We start from the raw sequence: 17,250 nt of genomic DNA on the forward strand, positions 1-17,250 counted from the left end.
GTCCTCCTGCCTGAGGAGTGCCTGGGCTATGATAAGCTATGGCTGCTGCTCCAGGGCCTGTGTGTATGAGCCATTTGCTTTTATTGCTACCTGACTCCAGTAGGTGGGACATTAAAAAGGACATTCCTGTCATTTCCTAGCTAGTTGTAGCTAGACCATGCTGCGTATCAGTGTTGGAATGTACTTGTCTGCTATGTGAAATAACAGCTTAGAGCTTACTGAAAGGAAACCCTTCAGCTCCTAAAAATAATTAAATAGGAAGTTTCACTGGAGGTCAAAGGCCACAGCTCAACATGAGCCTTCTGGAACCACCTGATTAAAGATCAGTATACCTTATCATCTGTATAGCCCTGCAGATGACTACCTGCCTGCCCTTCACCTGGGCTGCAAGACAGCTGCTGAGATGGTGCTGGAGAGCTACTCACCGCTTTCCACCAGGTCCCTGGGGAATGAAGTCCACAATTCTCACTGAATTCTAAGCAGCAGGAGTCTGGCACCCGGGTTGTGTTGTACACTTCAAACCAGTCAGTGTAGTTGGAGACTCCACAGCACCTGAACTGGAAAAAGATGAACCGAGGCGATACTGTAAGTACGACCTGTCACTGACTTCTGCTTGTTCTGACTTCTGCCTTCTGGAGCTGGACACTCACTGCATCTTGATTATACCAGCAGAGGCTTGAAGTTTTAAAGAAATGCAGTACTTCCTCAGTGTTACCCAAATGGACCCTTTTCTCCGTTCTTATATTATGTTTAAATATGGTCTTGTATGTTGATGGTGAAGCAAGAAGCAAAGGCACCCATCTGCAGCGGGAGGACACTGCAGGAGCCGAAATCAGACAACCTTAGCCGAGTACTGAGATTAAGGATATGTGACTGAGCAGAATTATAACAAGTTGTTTACAGCTTCTTGTCTGTAAAAAAGATATAGATACAGCACCCAAGAGATGAAGATACTGGGATCTCTATGGCACACTACTTCAAGAATCACGATTGAAGTTAACAAGGCAAATTTCTCGCTAAGCTCTTAATTACTAATCACCTTTGAAAGTCTTTGCCAGTCAGTAAAAGATGTATTTCCTCCTCGTCTCTCTATGGTGCAGTTTCTTAATGTCATCATCTGATGCTGCTAAATAGTGGTGCTTTAAGTGTCTGCATATGAGGACACAAAGATTACAGTAGTGCTAAATCGGAAGGTTTGTTCCACTTTGGTAGCGGGAAGAAAGGTATAGGAAACATACATAATGGTACAGGGAATGACTCTGTAATCATCTTCCCTCTCTGGGAACTGGGATATTCCTGTGATACAAAATAAGCTAAGACATTACCATATAGATGTATACACCATCTGTTGCCTCTATGCTAACTCAAAAGTATGAATTTGTTGGTATTTAGACACTTTAGCACTAATGAGTAAAAAAAGACAACACTGGGCTGCAGAACCACTCTCTGCTATTGGCAGTACCTCACACTTTTTCAGGGCTAAGCCAGCCACCCACTTAGCCTCAAAATGACTTGCTGAGATCTTATTCTTTAAATGTGATCCTATATAATCCTGTACAGTATCTTTTGCATCCCTACAGAGACCACTCCTCTTGTCTGTGATAGACCCATAATCATGCAGACATCTGCACCACCAGGACCAAGGACCTAATTCAGATCCTGAGAAAGAGTTTTCCCTTGATATGTAATAGTTGTGGAGTTCAGGCTGTAGGTAGAGTTGTAGCGTTCAGGTCTTGTTGCACACACAATATCTGCCATTCAAGACCCATAGAGGGCAGAGGTGTCACGCGCTGCCTCATGCATCATATGATGCTTCAAGTACTCACAAAAAGTACTCCTTGATAGAGACGTTTCAGTGCTCACAGCAGAGTTTTTCTTCTGCCAAGAAAAAGTCAGAAAACTTTCCCGGACTAACATCTATTCCCAAAAGGTTCTGCTCCAAATTTTGATTTGGTCTGTGGTAGGAATCAATCCTTAGCTTGCAACTGTTTGATTTGTGAGTTTACAGGCTTCATTTTCTATAAACTGACGTGAAAGTAAAAAGAAAGTTTGTGGCTTTCTTTTTTCCCCTCTATGTTCCTGCACAGAAAACAGGAGGTCCATGAGTAACAGGTCCCAAAAAACGAATAGGAGCAGCATGGAACACATGGTATGCATTTGAAGAAAGCTGGTTTATTTGGAAATCTAACAAGAAGAAGGTCTTGCAGGCTGTCATCATTAGAGTCAGAAGGCAGCTCTTTGACAGACAGTGAGAAGTGACAGCTTGTAAACAGCAAGCCTTAAAAATGTGGCTCATCTGTGATGTAGAGAGTGCAGCAGTAATGGCTGAGACATTTGAGTGATGTTCTGGCCAAACACAAGTGACACAAGTTTGCATAAATCAGGACTAGACCCCTTCTCTCCGTAATATTGCATGGCTAAGGGTGTCAAAGTCTGACAGGCTAAGGAGATGGAGATGAAGTACGGATTTTGTAGTTAAGTGCTCACTAACAGGTTGAGGACAGCTGATCCTATGGAGCTTGTGAAGCAGGAGGTGCCTAGGCCATCAGATAGGGTTGGGGCTCCAAAGAGTAAAAATTCCTGGTAAACCAGAAGGTGAAAATAGGAGGGGATGCAGTTTCAAAGACAAGCTGCAGCTGGACACAAACTGCCTGCCCACACAGGTTCTCCGTGTACTATACAAGAGCAGAGCAGACACGGCAGACCCAGCAATAGGAGAAAGGGCTAAGGAAAGATCGAGGACATAGCAGAGGATCAACAGTCTTAGGATTGGAAAAAAATAGTCTGGAACTGTAACGGGAAGAAATATCTTTGGAAGGCAAAGGAATTATAAGCTTTAAGCAGTAGACGATCCACAGTCCTAAAGGAGAGGAGATGACGATCACAGAAGAGAACTAACACCACCGAGACCAGAAAGCACCAGCAAGTGAGCCAGCACTGCTCAATGAAGGCCAAGTTCAGTGACCGGCACTTGTAGGGGGCAGAGGCACGGATCCATGGCAGTAGGTCAATGACACAAGAACAAGGAAATGAGGCACAGTGGGATTGAATGGGACACCAGTACAGATTCAGCGAAGGGGTCCAGCTAGAAGCCAAAAAGACAGATAAGCTGAGAGCTCAGTAAACTCAGAGACTTCATTAAGGATGTCCAAGTAGAAAAGAGTATGGGAGTGATTTTGGATCATGTGACAGGCGACCTGATTTATCCCAGGTTCACGAAGCTGAAGAGTAAGTAGCCAAATTGTTGAGGGACTATGAAAAGAAAGGGGAATATTGAGGACAAAGAGCAAAATATGAGGACTTCTTTAGAGTCCTTTTAGATTTGAGAGCAACGTTCTCTTTTGAAAATTTACAAGGTTTCTGAGCAAGGACAGTTGGAGCCAGTCCTACAACTTGGAGGATGGAGAAAGCTCAGGTCACATGAAGGATAATTTCTGTCACCAGCAGTTTGTTGTAGCCAGTCATGAAGCAATTGAAGACTTGATTCTTTCTACAACCACATTCATTTTTTGATCACATTTACAATCCTGGCTTGTTCCCTTTACTAGTTAAGTGATAAAAATTAGACAAGGTTGCCTAATTGATTAGTTCTGTTCCTAGTTTCACCAGGGAACAATACACTCATGTTTTTTAGAAACAATTAGAAACTACTTGTGCTTATTTTTGGGTACCCAGACAAACACACTTTAAAAGAGGATAATCCATTAAAAATGTTATCTGTTGTCTCAAATAGCATAACTTTAAGACACCTTGACTTGGACACCCCAGGTCACTCGATTCTAGGGCTCACAGCTGTGCAAGACCATACAGTGTGACAGGCAGTTGTGCTGCTCCATGAACAAATGTAGGTACTTATGGCATAAGGCGACAATGAGGTAGTAGTTCTGAGGATGTTCATACAGTGTTTGGCAGAGTTGCTCAAACAAGCCAAAGCTTGTCAAATGCCTATGAGTATCTGAGCTCCACCTGCTGAACAGTGTTTCCAGGAATAATGATAATATGCTGCAGTTTGTTTCGGATGTTTCATGTGGGAGGCTTTCTCTCTCCTGAGATGTCAAACCAGATCTTTTCCCCCCCCTTTGTTGTACAGACATAAATCACTCCCTTACTGATTATCTGTGGGGTTCTGAAGTGGCTCATAGGTTTCCAAAAGCTCAGGACATGCAGGGGATGTTCAACACAATGATGCAGTCGAAGGTGATGGTGCTGAGGTGCTTTTCCCAGCCAAGCAGCACCAAACAGCACTGAGGTCTCTCTGTTGTACTTATTGGATGCAAAGCTGCTTGCAAATAGCATATGTTTTATTTTAACAAGTAACTGCTGCTCTAGCATGGGGTATCTAGAGCTGGTAATCAACGTTAAACAGAAAGTTTCTATCTTAGTGCAACAGAAATGTTAAGGAGTTGGACACTTGTACATATTTTACAGGTAATCCAAATAGTGAAGGCTAAGTAGGCCTTATCTTTGGCAAATTCCTGTAAAATCAGTCAGGCTGGGTTCATGAAAATAAACAGACATTCAACTCTTATTGCAGACAGTTTGTTATCAATGCCTGGTTTTTCTGGTTTTGTGAATGTGACAAAGAACTAGAGACAGGGCAGGGTGCCTTTTATATGCTTTTTCATCCATCACTTAAAAAGTGGTGAATAATACAGTTTTGTTCTAAAACTCATGTTTAATGGGTGGTTTGGATTACTTCAGCAGTAATCCTAAAGTATAGCTTGATCTAACAGAATCAATAACTGGACAGAGGGAGATGGGTCAAATTTTCTTCTCAGTTACAGTGGTCTAAATAGACATGAAAGGACATTACACAGCAGCAAAAGTGAGCTGAATTTGGCTCACTTTAGTGAATCTAATAGGTTTTCTGCATGCCTCTCAAATTACTGCCTGGTTAGTTAAAAGGAGAAGTGTTCAAATATTGATCACAAAGATGTTGGGGATGAAGCAATGTTTTAAAAATTAATGCCTGTTTCTCATTTCCTAATGATCTCCACCTGTAACTCTAACCAGGTGGTGGGTAAGGAGTGTAGTGCAGTTCAGGGTAACTCACCTCCCAAACTGTTAGAATTTTAGTCATGTTTAAAAACTACTTTGTAAGCTTTTCTAGTCTTCAGTCACAACATGCAGAAGTCATCTGCTCGTGTTTCTGATCCTTTTAAAGTTTGAAATGCTATCGAGAAAGGCTGTGAGTTTCGTTAGCTGGAGGTATTAAAAAGAAATCAATAGAATGTTCTAATTTGAAACAGCTCCCTGACCTAGAGGCTTAATGTGACTGCAGAATGAGCCCACTGCTTTTCCTCTCACATTTTTTGCAGGTGTGCAGCTCAACCCAACTCCTTTATTGGCAATATGAACAGATCAGTCATGGGCCAAAACTGCAACTTCTTCTTTAAAGACAGACCAGACAGGCCCTGTTTTTCCTTTTTTCCAGTTACTTATGAATTGTATGCTTCTTTTAAAAAGAGGAAAACCATTTCTCAAGGCACAAAGCCTTCAGAGAATAAAGCCTTACTCAAAAGGTGCTCTGGCCTTTCACACTTGACAAAAAAATAGAGTAATCACCTCTCACAAGTCACTGTGTGAGCACTGGGTATCCACACTCCCAGTCAAAACTCCCCTCTGTTTTGTGACTGGGCAGCCTCACAGAAATCAAATGCCATCTAAATGTGGCTCTGTTCCTGGAAAACACTGTTTCCCCCTTCTTTAAGCAAAAGCTGCCATACACAGTCGTACCTAGAGAACTCAGGTGGGGTTGGTCTCTATCTGAGCAAGCCACAGGAGAAATGAAGAGCTCCAATGCCAGAGCTCCAGTCCCTCATGTCTGGGCTATTACTCTAACCACTGCTCAAACTCTGAAAAATACTTTTGCAAAGGAAGGAGTGCAAATGCAGAGGGGACAAGGGAGAAGGTCTCATTATGATTTCTGTTACTGTCATGTTTTTCACATGGCGTGCTTTTTTCCTGAGGCTGCTGTTTTCCATTCCCGTACAGACACAGCCCATAGCTCAACCAATGCCTGACGTCTACTGGTCCCATGAGGAAAGTCACTTCTGAGACACTGTCCTAATATGCACACGTGGTTAGCTCTACTGTGGGTTTTTTTGAGAGCCTTAGGAGACAAAATGCAAACAGCAAGCCTGGGCTGGGACTTTCCTTTCAGAAAATCCCCTGTATTGCCCTAATCCTCCTATCAGTGATTACACCCTACTGATTAGGAAGGTAAGAGATAATGATTATTACACAAAAAAAATCCCCTTGGCATTTAGATAGCACTGTTCAACTGCAAAGTGTTTTACATAATTAACCATGCTGGAATTGTCTTTGCTGCACCACTGCAATAGTCTATTCCTAAATAGTTTTGAAAGATACATGTGAAAACCAATTATGTAGAGCAGTAAAAATGGATCTATGGGAGCTCTTTGCTTTCCTCCTCAGTGCCCAGCACGGGGAGCACAGCAACTAACACTGTGGTAATTTCCTAGTGGCCCTGAGAGCATGATGCCCCATGGCTGTACACACCTTGTGAGATAGCACTTTGTTATCTTACGAGCTCCTAGGAGTTAGATAACATCAAACCCCAGCTTGTCACTGAACATGACCATTTCTTTTAAGCAAAAAACCCTGTCTTGCTCTTTAAGAAATCTACTGTCCTGCTGTACAATGGCATCCTACCACCCAATATGTCTATCTTGAGTTTTTAGCTCTTGGATCAATTACAGATCCCTTTTCTTTCAAAACCCTTTTCCCTTCCTGCTCTCTTTTAATGGACTGCAATCACATCACTACTTTATCTTTTTCTGGTTATATAAAATGGTTAAAATTTCTCACCATACTCTCCAAAATTCTCATTATTCTTTTACATATTTTCTGAATCCAATCCAACTTGTGAACATCTTGAAAAAATGTGACTAGGTGAACTAGACATAGCATATACTGTTGAACCTATTTTACAGAAAGGGGAACAGAAGTATGATGTTTATATCCCATGAGTCCTCCAAACAATGCTTCTTTCCCTACCTTTGCTATATGCTTTTAACAATTCTTGGGATGTCACTGAAACCTGATTAATATTTACTGCAAACATTTTAACATTAGTAATTTTTACTGCATTTTTACTAAGCATAGTTAAGTTACTGTAGAAGAGTAAAACTTCTAATACTCTTTGATATAAGCAACAGTATTTAAAATTTTATCTATATTTCACATGTCTTACTCTTGGGCTAACACCACAAAATGCATTTCTCTTGTCAGTAATTGATGCCTTCTCACATTTGAAGTACTGGAAAGAGAAAATAAGTATTGAAGGAGGAAAATATTAACAATATTGCAAGGTGCTGAGGCCTTTTAAAGGTAAGTGAAAGAACCTATTGTGTGCAGTTGTTAGAATGCAGGATTGGTACTGGCTTGCTTGCTGGACCTGAGATGTTTGTCTTTCACACACAGTACTGTTGCAGGCAACCTACTGCACTCAACACAGACAGCTCCTGCAGACCCAAAGATGCACATGGAGTTTGACCAACCAGTTCTTTTGTTCTGTTAGTAACTCCAATTTTTTAATTTCTCAGACCATTTCTTAGCAGCCTGCTGCTCCTGTCATCTTGTATCATACAGAAGAGTATTCCTGGGAGAGGTTACCGTCTTTGACCGACTCAAGGCATCAGAGGCAAGACTAAAACCCTCCTATCTGTACCACACTAGCACCTCTTGGGCAGAAATTGAGAAAGCTATGGAAGATTTTTTGAGTGAAACCAGGGCAGTGCAAATGCTTCTGCCTAAAGCAGAAAAAAACTTGGAGCACTTTTCCTCGTTCAAGAAGCAGAGAAAATGAAATCAGAAAGATCAACCCCAGGAGAACTGACTGAACTGAATATGCAACGAGAAGTACAGAGCTAATAAACCCAAACTGTCAGTGATGGTGTTTCCTCAGCAAGCCAGGCAAGGACAAAAGGAGGAAGCCAACTACAGTGTTCACCAGTCCTTACGAAACAAACACTGGCAGAGGGCTGTCAGAGAATCAGGACAATCAGAACAGCAAAAAGCATTCCCAGCCCATCTGTGATGGAGGGTGATTGAATTCTGCTGGGGAAAATGTACTGACTGTAGGAGGAGGTTGTAAACACAGTGGTCTGTTTCCATCTTGACTACACTAGTGGAAACAACAATAGCAGTGAAAGGAGACAGGACAGAAATGAAAAGGGGCTGAGGTTCTTTGCTATTATGCCATTGCTCTTCGCCACAACATAAACCATCCCTTTGACTTTAAAGAGAAGGTACTGCTTGTTTCCTGTCTGACCAGCTCCTTCACTCTCCACACAGCACAGAACCATATGATATTTAGGCATCAACATAAACTTTTAAAAGAAAGAAGCTATTCCTGGTCAAAGGAGAAATAAAAATTACCGTTCGTTACAAAAAGCAGAGAGTTTAGTTGCTAATGTGCTGACTGGGTGGGAGAAAGAGATTGGCTTGGGATTTGGAGGTTTAATTAGGTTCACACCCAGAACATGCTGTTATAGAACTCAGAGGGTAAAGAAGAAGAGAAAAAAAGAGAACTCAGACTTACATCTGTTTGAATGATGCTCCATGCATTAGTGAGGCCAATATTTCCATCTGTCCCATACAAATGAAGTCCTTTCTTCAGATCCCGCTGAGCATACTTGTCAATCTAAAACCAACAACAAAAGACACAAACCTCAGAATTTGCTGAGTACCACATTTCAGAATTAAAGTGCAGGGGGGTGTTGGACAACAGTCCTGTACTGAATAAGAAGTGAACCAACATTTCCTAACACCTTTCTCCAGTAGACTCAGTATTTAGTAGATGTACTTGCACTTTGTAAAGAACATAAGGAGTTCCTATTCTGAGTTTATGTTCATGTTTTCCATCATAGAGACCTTCCAAACATTTTTCCCTTCTCACTTAACCACCAAAGTACTATAGGGAGACTGGACACAGTTTAATCACTGGTTTTTGCGAATGAGGCCTATATATGAAAATGTTCACCTACACACAGCATTTCCTTTTAGCTTAATACCTTTAATTGTGACCAAGTACCCCTCAGCATCTTCCTTATGCTTCCTGGGAGAACAACACTGGCATTAACATTGTACTGACGCTCTGACTTGCGTTTATTCCATCAGCCAGAGTACCCCACTTCTTGCAGAAGGATGAACCTAATGATACTGAAGCAGCAGGTAATGAGCTATCTAAAATTCAGGACAGAGAGGATTTAAGAATTTAGTTACTAAACGGAACTGCTCTTTAATAAATGCATTTTTCTTGATTTAATCAAAGCACAAAGTTCTGCTTTTGAGGGTTTTGTAATTGAAGATGGTGCTTTCTTGTTGAGAGTCCCTGCTGGTAAAGTGGGCTATTGTTGGATTCACTGGTCACCAACAGGTAGTGTCCAAAATGATTGCAAGTGCTTCTCTCCTAGCCTAACCATACATACACATTTCTACAGAATCAAGCAAACAGAAACAAGGATGTAAATAATTAATGGATACTCATGGTTTAACCTGATTTTTCTGTTGTCAGTGAAAAACACTGACTAGTGCTGCTCAAATATGCCCGTACATTCCCCCTCCCCTGGGTGCCTGTCAATGTTAGTGTCTGTTAGACATCCAAGGTATAGCAAGAAGGGTGAGCAGACCTGTCCCATTTCTTCTCCATCAATGTGCTATAAATCTGACTGCAAAATACAGTGCCATCCTGAGATCATCCTGCTGCAATAACGAAAACTACAATTAAAGTCACAACTTGTTTCATGGGGACAGTCTGTTTTAATACATACTCTCTCCCATACTGTAAAACAGACTGATGTGGTGTATTCTCTAGTCATTGCCCCTCTGACACTTGTCATTTCACCTGGGGGGAGGAGAGTGGGGAGTGTCTAAAATGAAGTAACCGATGCTAATTTTGAGTTAACACAGGGAACAAAGGTATTCTTCTGCCATACACTTGGACTTCTCTTCTGCTTTGTGCAGTCAGGATTGTCTTCAAAAGCACCTGGAAAAAAGGTGGATGCAAAGCATCTTGCACAGTGTAAAAGAGGAATTTTCAACCCACTACATCATAATTATTATGGGGTAAATTAAAATCACTCAACAGTATGACTCCGCAAAAAATTATGACCTCAAAAGTTCATCATGTCTATCTCTGCTGTATGTGCAAAAGGTTTTGCTTGATCTCTCCACTTCTTTTGTTTCCTTCCCAAAAGTTTACCACCATCATGCTGAGCCACTAATAAAATAGCTTTGAGGCAGTACAAGAAAGATGTACAACTTAATCTCAGCGCCTTAACTATCACACAAGGACTTTCTCATCGGTGACTCCCTTAAACAGTAGGTGCTGTGATCCCACTGTAATTATCATGTAAGCTGCTTTTGGCTTTACACAGAGATTATACATAGTCACTGGTACGTTAATTAGAAGAGAAAACCAAAGCTGAGAGCTGTCATTAAATTTGAAATTAGTTGAGAAAATTACAGGCAACAGATGATAAACTTACATGTGTTGGGAATTCCTAGCATTCATTTAAGAATTAGATTGAACTGGGTTTTAGCTCTTCACTTACCCTCAGCTCCATGTGTCTCAACTGGATCTGCTGTGGTCTCCAGCAGAGAGATCAGTTAGGACTGAAGGGTGTGGTTGTGATGCTAGTGTCAAAGAGGCTTTGAAATTTAGTTAATGTCCTACAGAGGAAGTAAGGTGAATTAATTGCTGAAAAACTAATTCTTATTCAGAAACAAACAGAGGTGAAGAGGAACAGTATAGCTGAGGGCAGGTGGGGACAGAAACCCAGCTAGGAGACCTGTTGTCTTGAAAGAGAAAGGTCTATTTTGAATATTAATTAATCACACCTGAGAATATCCGCCCTGTACAATGAGAGAGCTATGCACCAGCCTTAGGTTCATATCAGCACTGATCTGGAACATGGAAGAGAACAGTGATGCTTATCTGAAGGGCAAATGCATGTTACCAAAAGAATGCAAAATGCCAAATTTGCATTTCCTCACTCAAGTTTTGCTTTGCAAACAGTGCAGTGGCTCAGCATGATAATCCCTTCTACAAGGGCTCACACGCTACCCCTGTTAATGCAATGTTCATGTCCTATTTGAGATAGATAATAATAATAATAATAATAACTTATTTATTCCACATGTGCTTTAACGTGGTCGCTAGAGGTGTCCCCACCAAGCATTCCTGATCTTCCTTTCACCTGGACAAGCCTCACTAGCAAGCATTTTGCTGAGGCAACATAAAAGCAAGTTCTCTCTTACTCATAAAATTAACCACTTGTCCCTGCACAAAGAGTGCAAGACCTTCACACTGGGAACACAACTGGCAACAGGTTTCCATATTTCACAAACTGAGTAAACAGCAGAGCACTACTCAAGAAAACACACACTATGTGACCAGTTCTCCTGCTGCTATTTCAAAAAGCCTCAATGTCAAGTCCTGCACATTGTATGATCCATCAGTATTTACTGTTTTAAAAAGAAGGTGCCTGCTTGAATATTGTTTGGAAGAGGACGTAAGCTTTTTAGAATCCACACCCCTGTATATCTCATTTCCTTATCTCTCTCACCTCTACGTAGGTTGCAACTTTGAAAGAGGCAAACACATGTTATGAAACAGTATCTCTAGATTGTTTTACCTTTTTATTTCATGTCCACTATCATGGGAAGGTATCTGGAAATATCACACAGTTTTACACATATACACATAGAGAGAACTTTATATTTATTTGAGTGATTGTAAAGGTAGGATTTTTCATAGTTCTCATTTACTAAAGTTTCTAACTTACCTTCTGATCAGGTGTGCTGTGCATGAACCAGTGTGCTATTCTCTGAACAGCAGCTGATTTAAAATTTCTTTTTCACAGAGCTACTCCTTAAAGCATTCCCACTCTTTTGTTTGCTTACACTAGGGTCAGAAAGTTCTTCATCATCCCCTAGGAATAACCTTGTACAGAACAACTGAGGCTGTGGGTGGCCCTTTGGCTCCAGGAAAAAAGGGAAGCAGGCATTGACCCTTGGTCTCCCGGCCCTCGTGTCTGCAGCTGAGGTACTGGCATGAAGCCCCCACTGTCTGTCTCCCCTGTTTCTAGGCAGTTCTGTAGAGCCTTTTTTATTAATGTGTTACCTTGCATGAATTAATCAGTCCTGATGCACACGTAGCCTTGGATTTCCTAAGAGCTCAGACGATACCAAACAAGAGCCCTTCTCTCACTCACACTGTGAGGAGTCCAGTCTCTACGTGCAGTCCTATTAAAAGCACGTTGACCTCTGCTTGAATAACCTCTCTACAAGGTTATAAGATGGATATTTTTCCCCTAATTGAAGCACTGCTTGAAGCTCTAGACATATGATTCCAACTAGCTTTGACTAGAGAGGGGTAAGTAAAACAATGCCTATTTGTGGAGCACAGCTGGCAAGTGCTCCTCCAGGTCATCCTGATTCTTTCCAATCTCAATTTTATTTCTTTCTCAAAATATTTTTAGAACAGCAAAAACTTTTCAATATGCCTTTATTCTAATTGTATGTTTGATTTAAATGAAAACTCACAAAACATCCCTAGCTGCCTCTTCTGCCTTTAATTTGACTTTTTCAGGAAATGATCTTTCTGAAAATGAAATGCTGTACCACAGTGATTCATCACATCTCCTGACAAATAATCCCACCCAACATTCACCAATCTGCCAGCTTCTCTTGCCAGTCCTCAGCCAGGCAAAATGTCTATCTCAAAATAGGGACTATAAGTATTATATTTAATATTCTGCAATTTGAATCTGCTGTATTCTTCCAAAAACAAGCCAGGCCCTTCACAAACCACAACTCTAGTGAAGGAGTGCAATGAAGTGTAATAAAAATTCTCAGCAGGCAAACTGTTACTTTAAGTGAGGTACCTATTTTTAGACGTGGAATACCAGAGATTTCCTTAGACAAACAAGTTTCTGAAAGGTTTGGCAGCAAGAACCTTTTCTCAATCTGTTAGTGAAGAAGAGAAAAATTCTTTTCCTCCTTGGGATTCATTGGTCAACAGGTCAGATGTGAAAGCTTCAAGCTGACACCCCCACCCATGTAAATTCTTATGACTTCTGGGTTCAGACATATCAGAGCCTTGTTCATGCTTATCAGCCCCACCAGATTTTAGACAAATGTGTCCCAGTGTGAATCCACTACAACCCATGCCTTCAAGAGAACCACTAGAGCATATTACTAGCACTTTATCCAAGGTAAAATCCTGTTCCCACTGCAAAGAGCACCAATACTTTCTCATTGACTTCCATTAGCCCCTAACAGTACTCTCAAGTCTCTCACTGTCCAGTTACAAAGACTTTCTAAAAGCCATATACTGCTCTAAGGTGGACAAGTCATGTGCAGAGAGTTTCAGGCAATGAAGGAAACCCAGTATTTGAACTAGAGAAAAGAAAGTTACAAGAGATGTGGCAGAACTGGAGAGAACCTGCCACAGAGGTCAGGAAAAGTGGCTGGAAGCAGCTGATGCAGTGATGGAGAATGGGCAGGGATCTATCTGAGCCTCATCTAAACTACAGCTGTGACAAAACATCCCTTAAAAAAATCTTACTTAAGCCCGTATATAAATCCAGGCCAAATTAAAAAGTGTTTCCTTCTTAATCTGTATTCCCTTGAGACAGCTACTTAAACTGTAGCAATTTACATGTAAGGCTTTTTTTACTGTCAGCTTTGTCCCCTCGTTGCTTCAGAAATCTGGAGCCTCCAAGCAGAACTGTAGCTGGCTTGCTGACAAGCCCAGCTGGAGAAGCCAGCATACTTCAAGAGGATCAAGAGCTGTCAGACTCCACCTTGCCCCCTTGAATAAGACAACTCAGGAATAATTGAGACTGAGATAAATACTGTGTAACAGCAGCAACAACAAAACCCTGCTTGGCACAGACATGCTGAAAGCCCTACATAAACATTCTGCGCTGGAAAACCCAGGCTCATCATTATTTCCATCTCTGTACTACAGGTGGAGGGAGGACTGTAGGAGCTTCTCAGTTCCTGATAGCAGTTTCACAGATCTCTCCTCTCACTCTCTGTCTAAATGAAAGGCTCTGGAGTTTATGTACTTACTGTTAAGGCATGAAACAGAAGACAAATACTGTTCCCTGCGAAGCCCAGTCCTGTTATTTTACTGCAGATAAGGAGGAAGAAGTGCTTGGGAGCCAAACGCCTTGGGCAAACAAGGAAATTGTGTCTGTGCAGAACACGGGTATTATCAATATTTACAGCTAATATGATGCAAGACTTCGATCAAACTGAAGCTCTACCAATACTGAAGAGACAAAGTCCTTCCACTGCCCCAGCACACTGAGAGGGAAGGTGGCTTTGCTGTAATCTTCTCTGGAATAAAGGTCAAAAGAAGACTTTGGGGAGACCCTTATTAACTTCTTTTCAACTTTTTGAAAGCGTGAGGTGTCACTTAGATTCTGGCATTGCCTTTAGGAAAAGGCCAGAGGAATGCCAGCACAACCCCAGCTTTCTAACCTGCAGGCAACTGGAGGCTTTTAATTTCAAGCCTCAGTGCTTTCCTACCATATCCTGAAAAAAATTCTACCCAAAAAGTCTCCTAAACTGGACAAAGCCTCTCAGCGGTGTTTCAATACAGGTAAGCAAATATTCTTGACCTTTCTGGTGATTGCTTCCCCTGCCTCTCTGCCTCTCCACCAGAACAGGAGAGGCTCTAAGGAAATGACAAAATATCCAATAGTTTCCCACTGGGCAAAACTTTTAATTTAATGCCTTGATAATCATTCTCTACAAATAGCAGGGAGTGGGAAATCGAATGTAAACAGAAAGTGCCTAATCTATAAGGTCATTTGTGAGAGCCCTTGCCTGCTAAGAAGAGATGAGATTGATTGTACCAACAGGTAAGGCTTGTTTTAAATGAGATGTCCTCAGGCCTGTCTATAAGAAGCTGAGAGCCCTCCTCACCACTGAAATCTTCCTTATACCACCTGCCTATAAATAGAAATCTTGTAAGATTTTAGTAAGTAAAAGATATTGCATGATTTTTGCTGATGTTTGGCAGTTAAGCAACAACGTACCAATTTCTTGTCAGTGTCATCAGTGTTACATGACATCTCCAGGATGTTTTGCTCGGCTCTGTGGGATTCTCTCTTTCTCACTTTATCCCCAAATGTGAAACAACTTCACAACTTAACTTTTTTTTTTTTGTAGTTGCTTCCTTAAACACAGAAAACCTCTTGCTTAGTGAATTCTCTTTTCCTAGTTTGACTGCAAAATCCAGTGTCAGAAGTCAAACACTTTACAGATCTTCCACACTTCCATAATTTAATTGAAATACCTATTGGTCTAGCAGTGCTTGATACCAAGAGAGGTGCATTGGTACTGGCTATGTAACTTCAGAAGAAGAGTGACGAATACAGAAGTGAAGATCAGAGGAAAAGGGCTGGCAGTAGGAAGAAGAATGAATGTTTCTGAGAGGTACTGGCTTGGGTCAGCTGAGGTAAGACCTTTCAGCTGTGCCGTAGGATTCCTACATAGTCTTGAAAAGTCACTGTTTCTCTGGTGTTTCAGCTCTCAATTTGTAAAACAGGAATAATCTGACTCTAATCATGCCATGAAATTAATAACATAATTTGGAGTAGGTATTTGAATACCAAACCTAACCTGGGAGATGAAACCCTGTACAGAATCTGAGACAAGGACTGGAGTTTCTGATCTGAGAGAGTCAGTAACCTTCTTGGCACTGAGAGGGTAAAACTGAGGTTCATCAGGAAGCAAAGGGAAGGACAAGTACATCTTGCATTGGCCTGGAGCAGGCAACTGGTGAAATTATAAGAGAAAGAACCTCCCACCATGTGCTCTGACAAGAACCAAGAAGTTGCAGTAGCTTTTATAACAAAAAGCTAATAAGAAAGTCAAAGAACTTGGGTTTTTCAAACCAGTGTTTCCTGGGTCCATGGTTTGTGCATACAATTAATTACAGTTTTAGTCACTGTCTTCTGCCCACAGGCACCTGCTTGTGCTCAAATGCAGACATCAGCAAACAGCTGAGGCTGCAGGAAAGGAGCCACAGAAACATCCCTGTACTATTCATACTATTAAAATGCCAATGAATCCCACAGCAGCTTTAGTGCTTCTTTGTTTTAAGCAAGAGATCACAAATATGGCAAGTCACTAGGCTCTGCAACTCAAATTTTTTCATGCAAGAGCAAATTCAAATGTTTTCAGCAAACTGTACCTGATTTTGTCCAAATGATTCCTTAAAAGACCAAGGGAGAGACAGGCATTTTATCATTGTTCCATATAAAGTGAATGTTTAGCATTCTGTTACTGCTGGTGTAAGGGGAGAGTACACTATCCTGGAGCTGGAGAGGCCACTGCCATATAATCTGTTCTTATACCCAGCAACAGCTGAGTAAATTGTGCATCAAGGCCCCAGGTTTGTTTAAATAAAGTACATCATAACTAGCTCAGAGGTACAGCTCAAAACGTTAAGCTGCAGCTATGCTGTTTCTTGGCTTATCTAGAGAATGAAGCCAGTAGCAAAGCCAACTGCTTATTTAAGCTCTCTGTCTTGTATGGCACCTGAGCATGAGCACTTCCCAATAAGACAGTCCTAGACCACCCTAAAAAGCCCCGAATATTGTTTATTTTTAGTGAACCTAGGAATAAAAATTTTAAATATGAATTCTTGGCTGGCTGCTTCTTGTTTTAAAGGAATTTGAATGCTGCGGCAAACATAGGGAAGGGGCTGGGTAAAACTAGGCAGGTAAATAAAATCAACTGCATACTCAAAAGTCTGACACTGCAAAGTAATTATCACATTATTAAGTCAATTCTTTTTGAGCATTATGCATTTTGAGTGACAAAAGCCTCACCAGCAGCATGCTGGAGGAATTTCAGGTGAGTGAACAATGAAGTGTGTGTTTTTTATGACATACCTAATTATACAGCATTCAGGATAAATTTAATGCTGCTTCCATAGAAGGAACCTTTTGTTTACATGTAAATAGGCTCTTCTTCAGATTATTAAGGTCGTTGGGAAAAATTTATACTAACACCTCAACAGCAGGGACACCAGCAAAGCTGGTGCCATCGTGATCTAACAGTGCCATTTCTTTTCCAAAATGAAACTCCCTTTGTAGCAGATTTTCTTCATATACTTGCTCCAAAGATGACTGACACAAAGAGCTTCTGTTCCTTTTCTCCAGTTACATATCCCAGCAACTGTTGCTCTCAGCAGTGCTC

General features: G+C 41.2%; 1 protein-coding gene across 10 annotated transcripts in view; it reads right to left on the reverse strand.

Annotated features, from left to right (window-relative positions):
* TSPAN4 (tetraspanin 4) overlaps window positions 1-17,250 on the reverse strand; it is a 430,627-nt gene that overhangs the window by 12,821 nt on the left and 400,556 nt on the right. For all 10 annotated transcript variants that reach the window (XM_027702902.1, XM_027702921.1, XM_027702894.1 and 7 more), the window contains 2 exons: window positions 8,567-8,668; window positions 426-557 (listed from right to left, as the gene is read on the reverse strand). In XM_027702902.1, coding sequence (XP_027558703.1) covers window positions 426-557; window positions 8,567-8,668 — 234 coding nt within the window. The remainder of the gene's footprint in view (window positions 1-425; window positions 558-8,566; window positions 8,669-17,250) is intronic.

The sequence above is a fragment of the Neopelma chrysocephalum genome, unplaced genomic scaffold, assembly GCF_003984885.1.
Source record: "Neopelma chrysocephalum unplaced genomic scaffold, ASM398488v2 Primary Assembly neopelma1_24, whole genome shotgun sequence".
NCBI classification, from domain to species: Eukaryota; Metazoa; Chordata; class Aves; order Passeriformes; family Pipridae; genus Neopelma; species Neopelma chrysocephalum.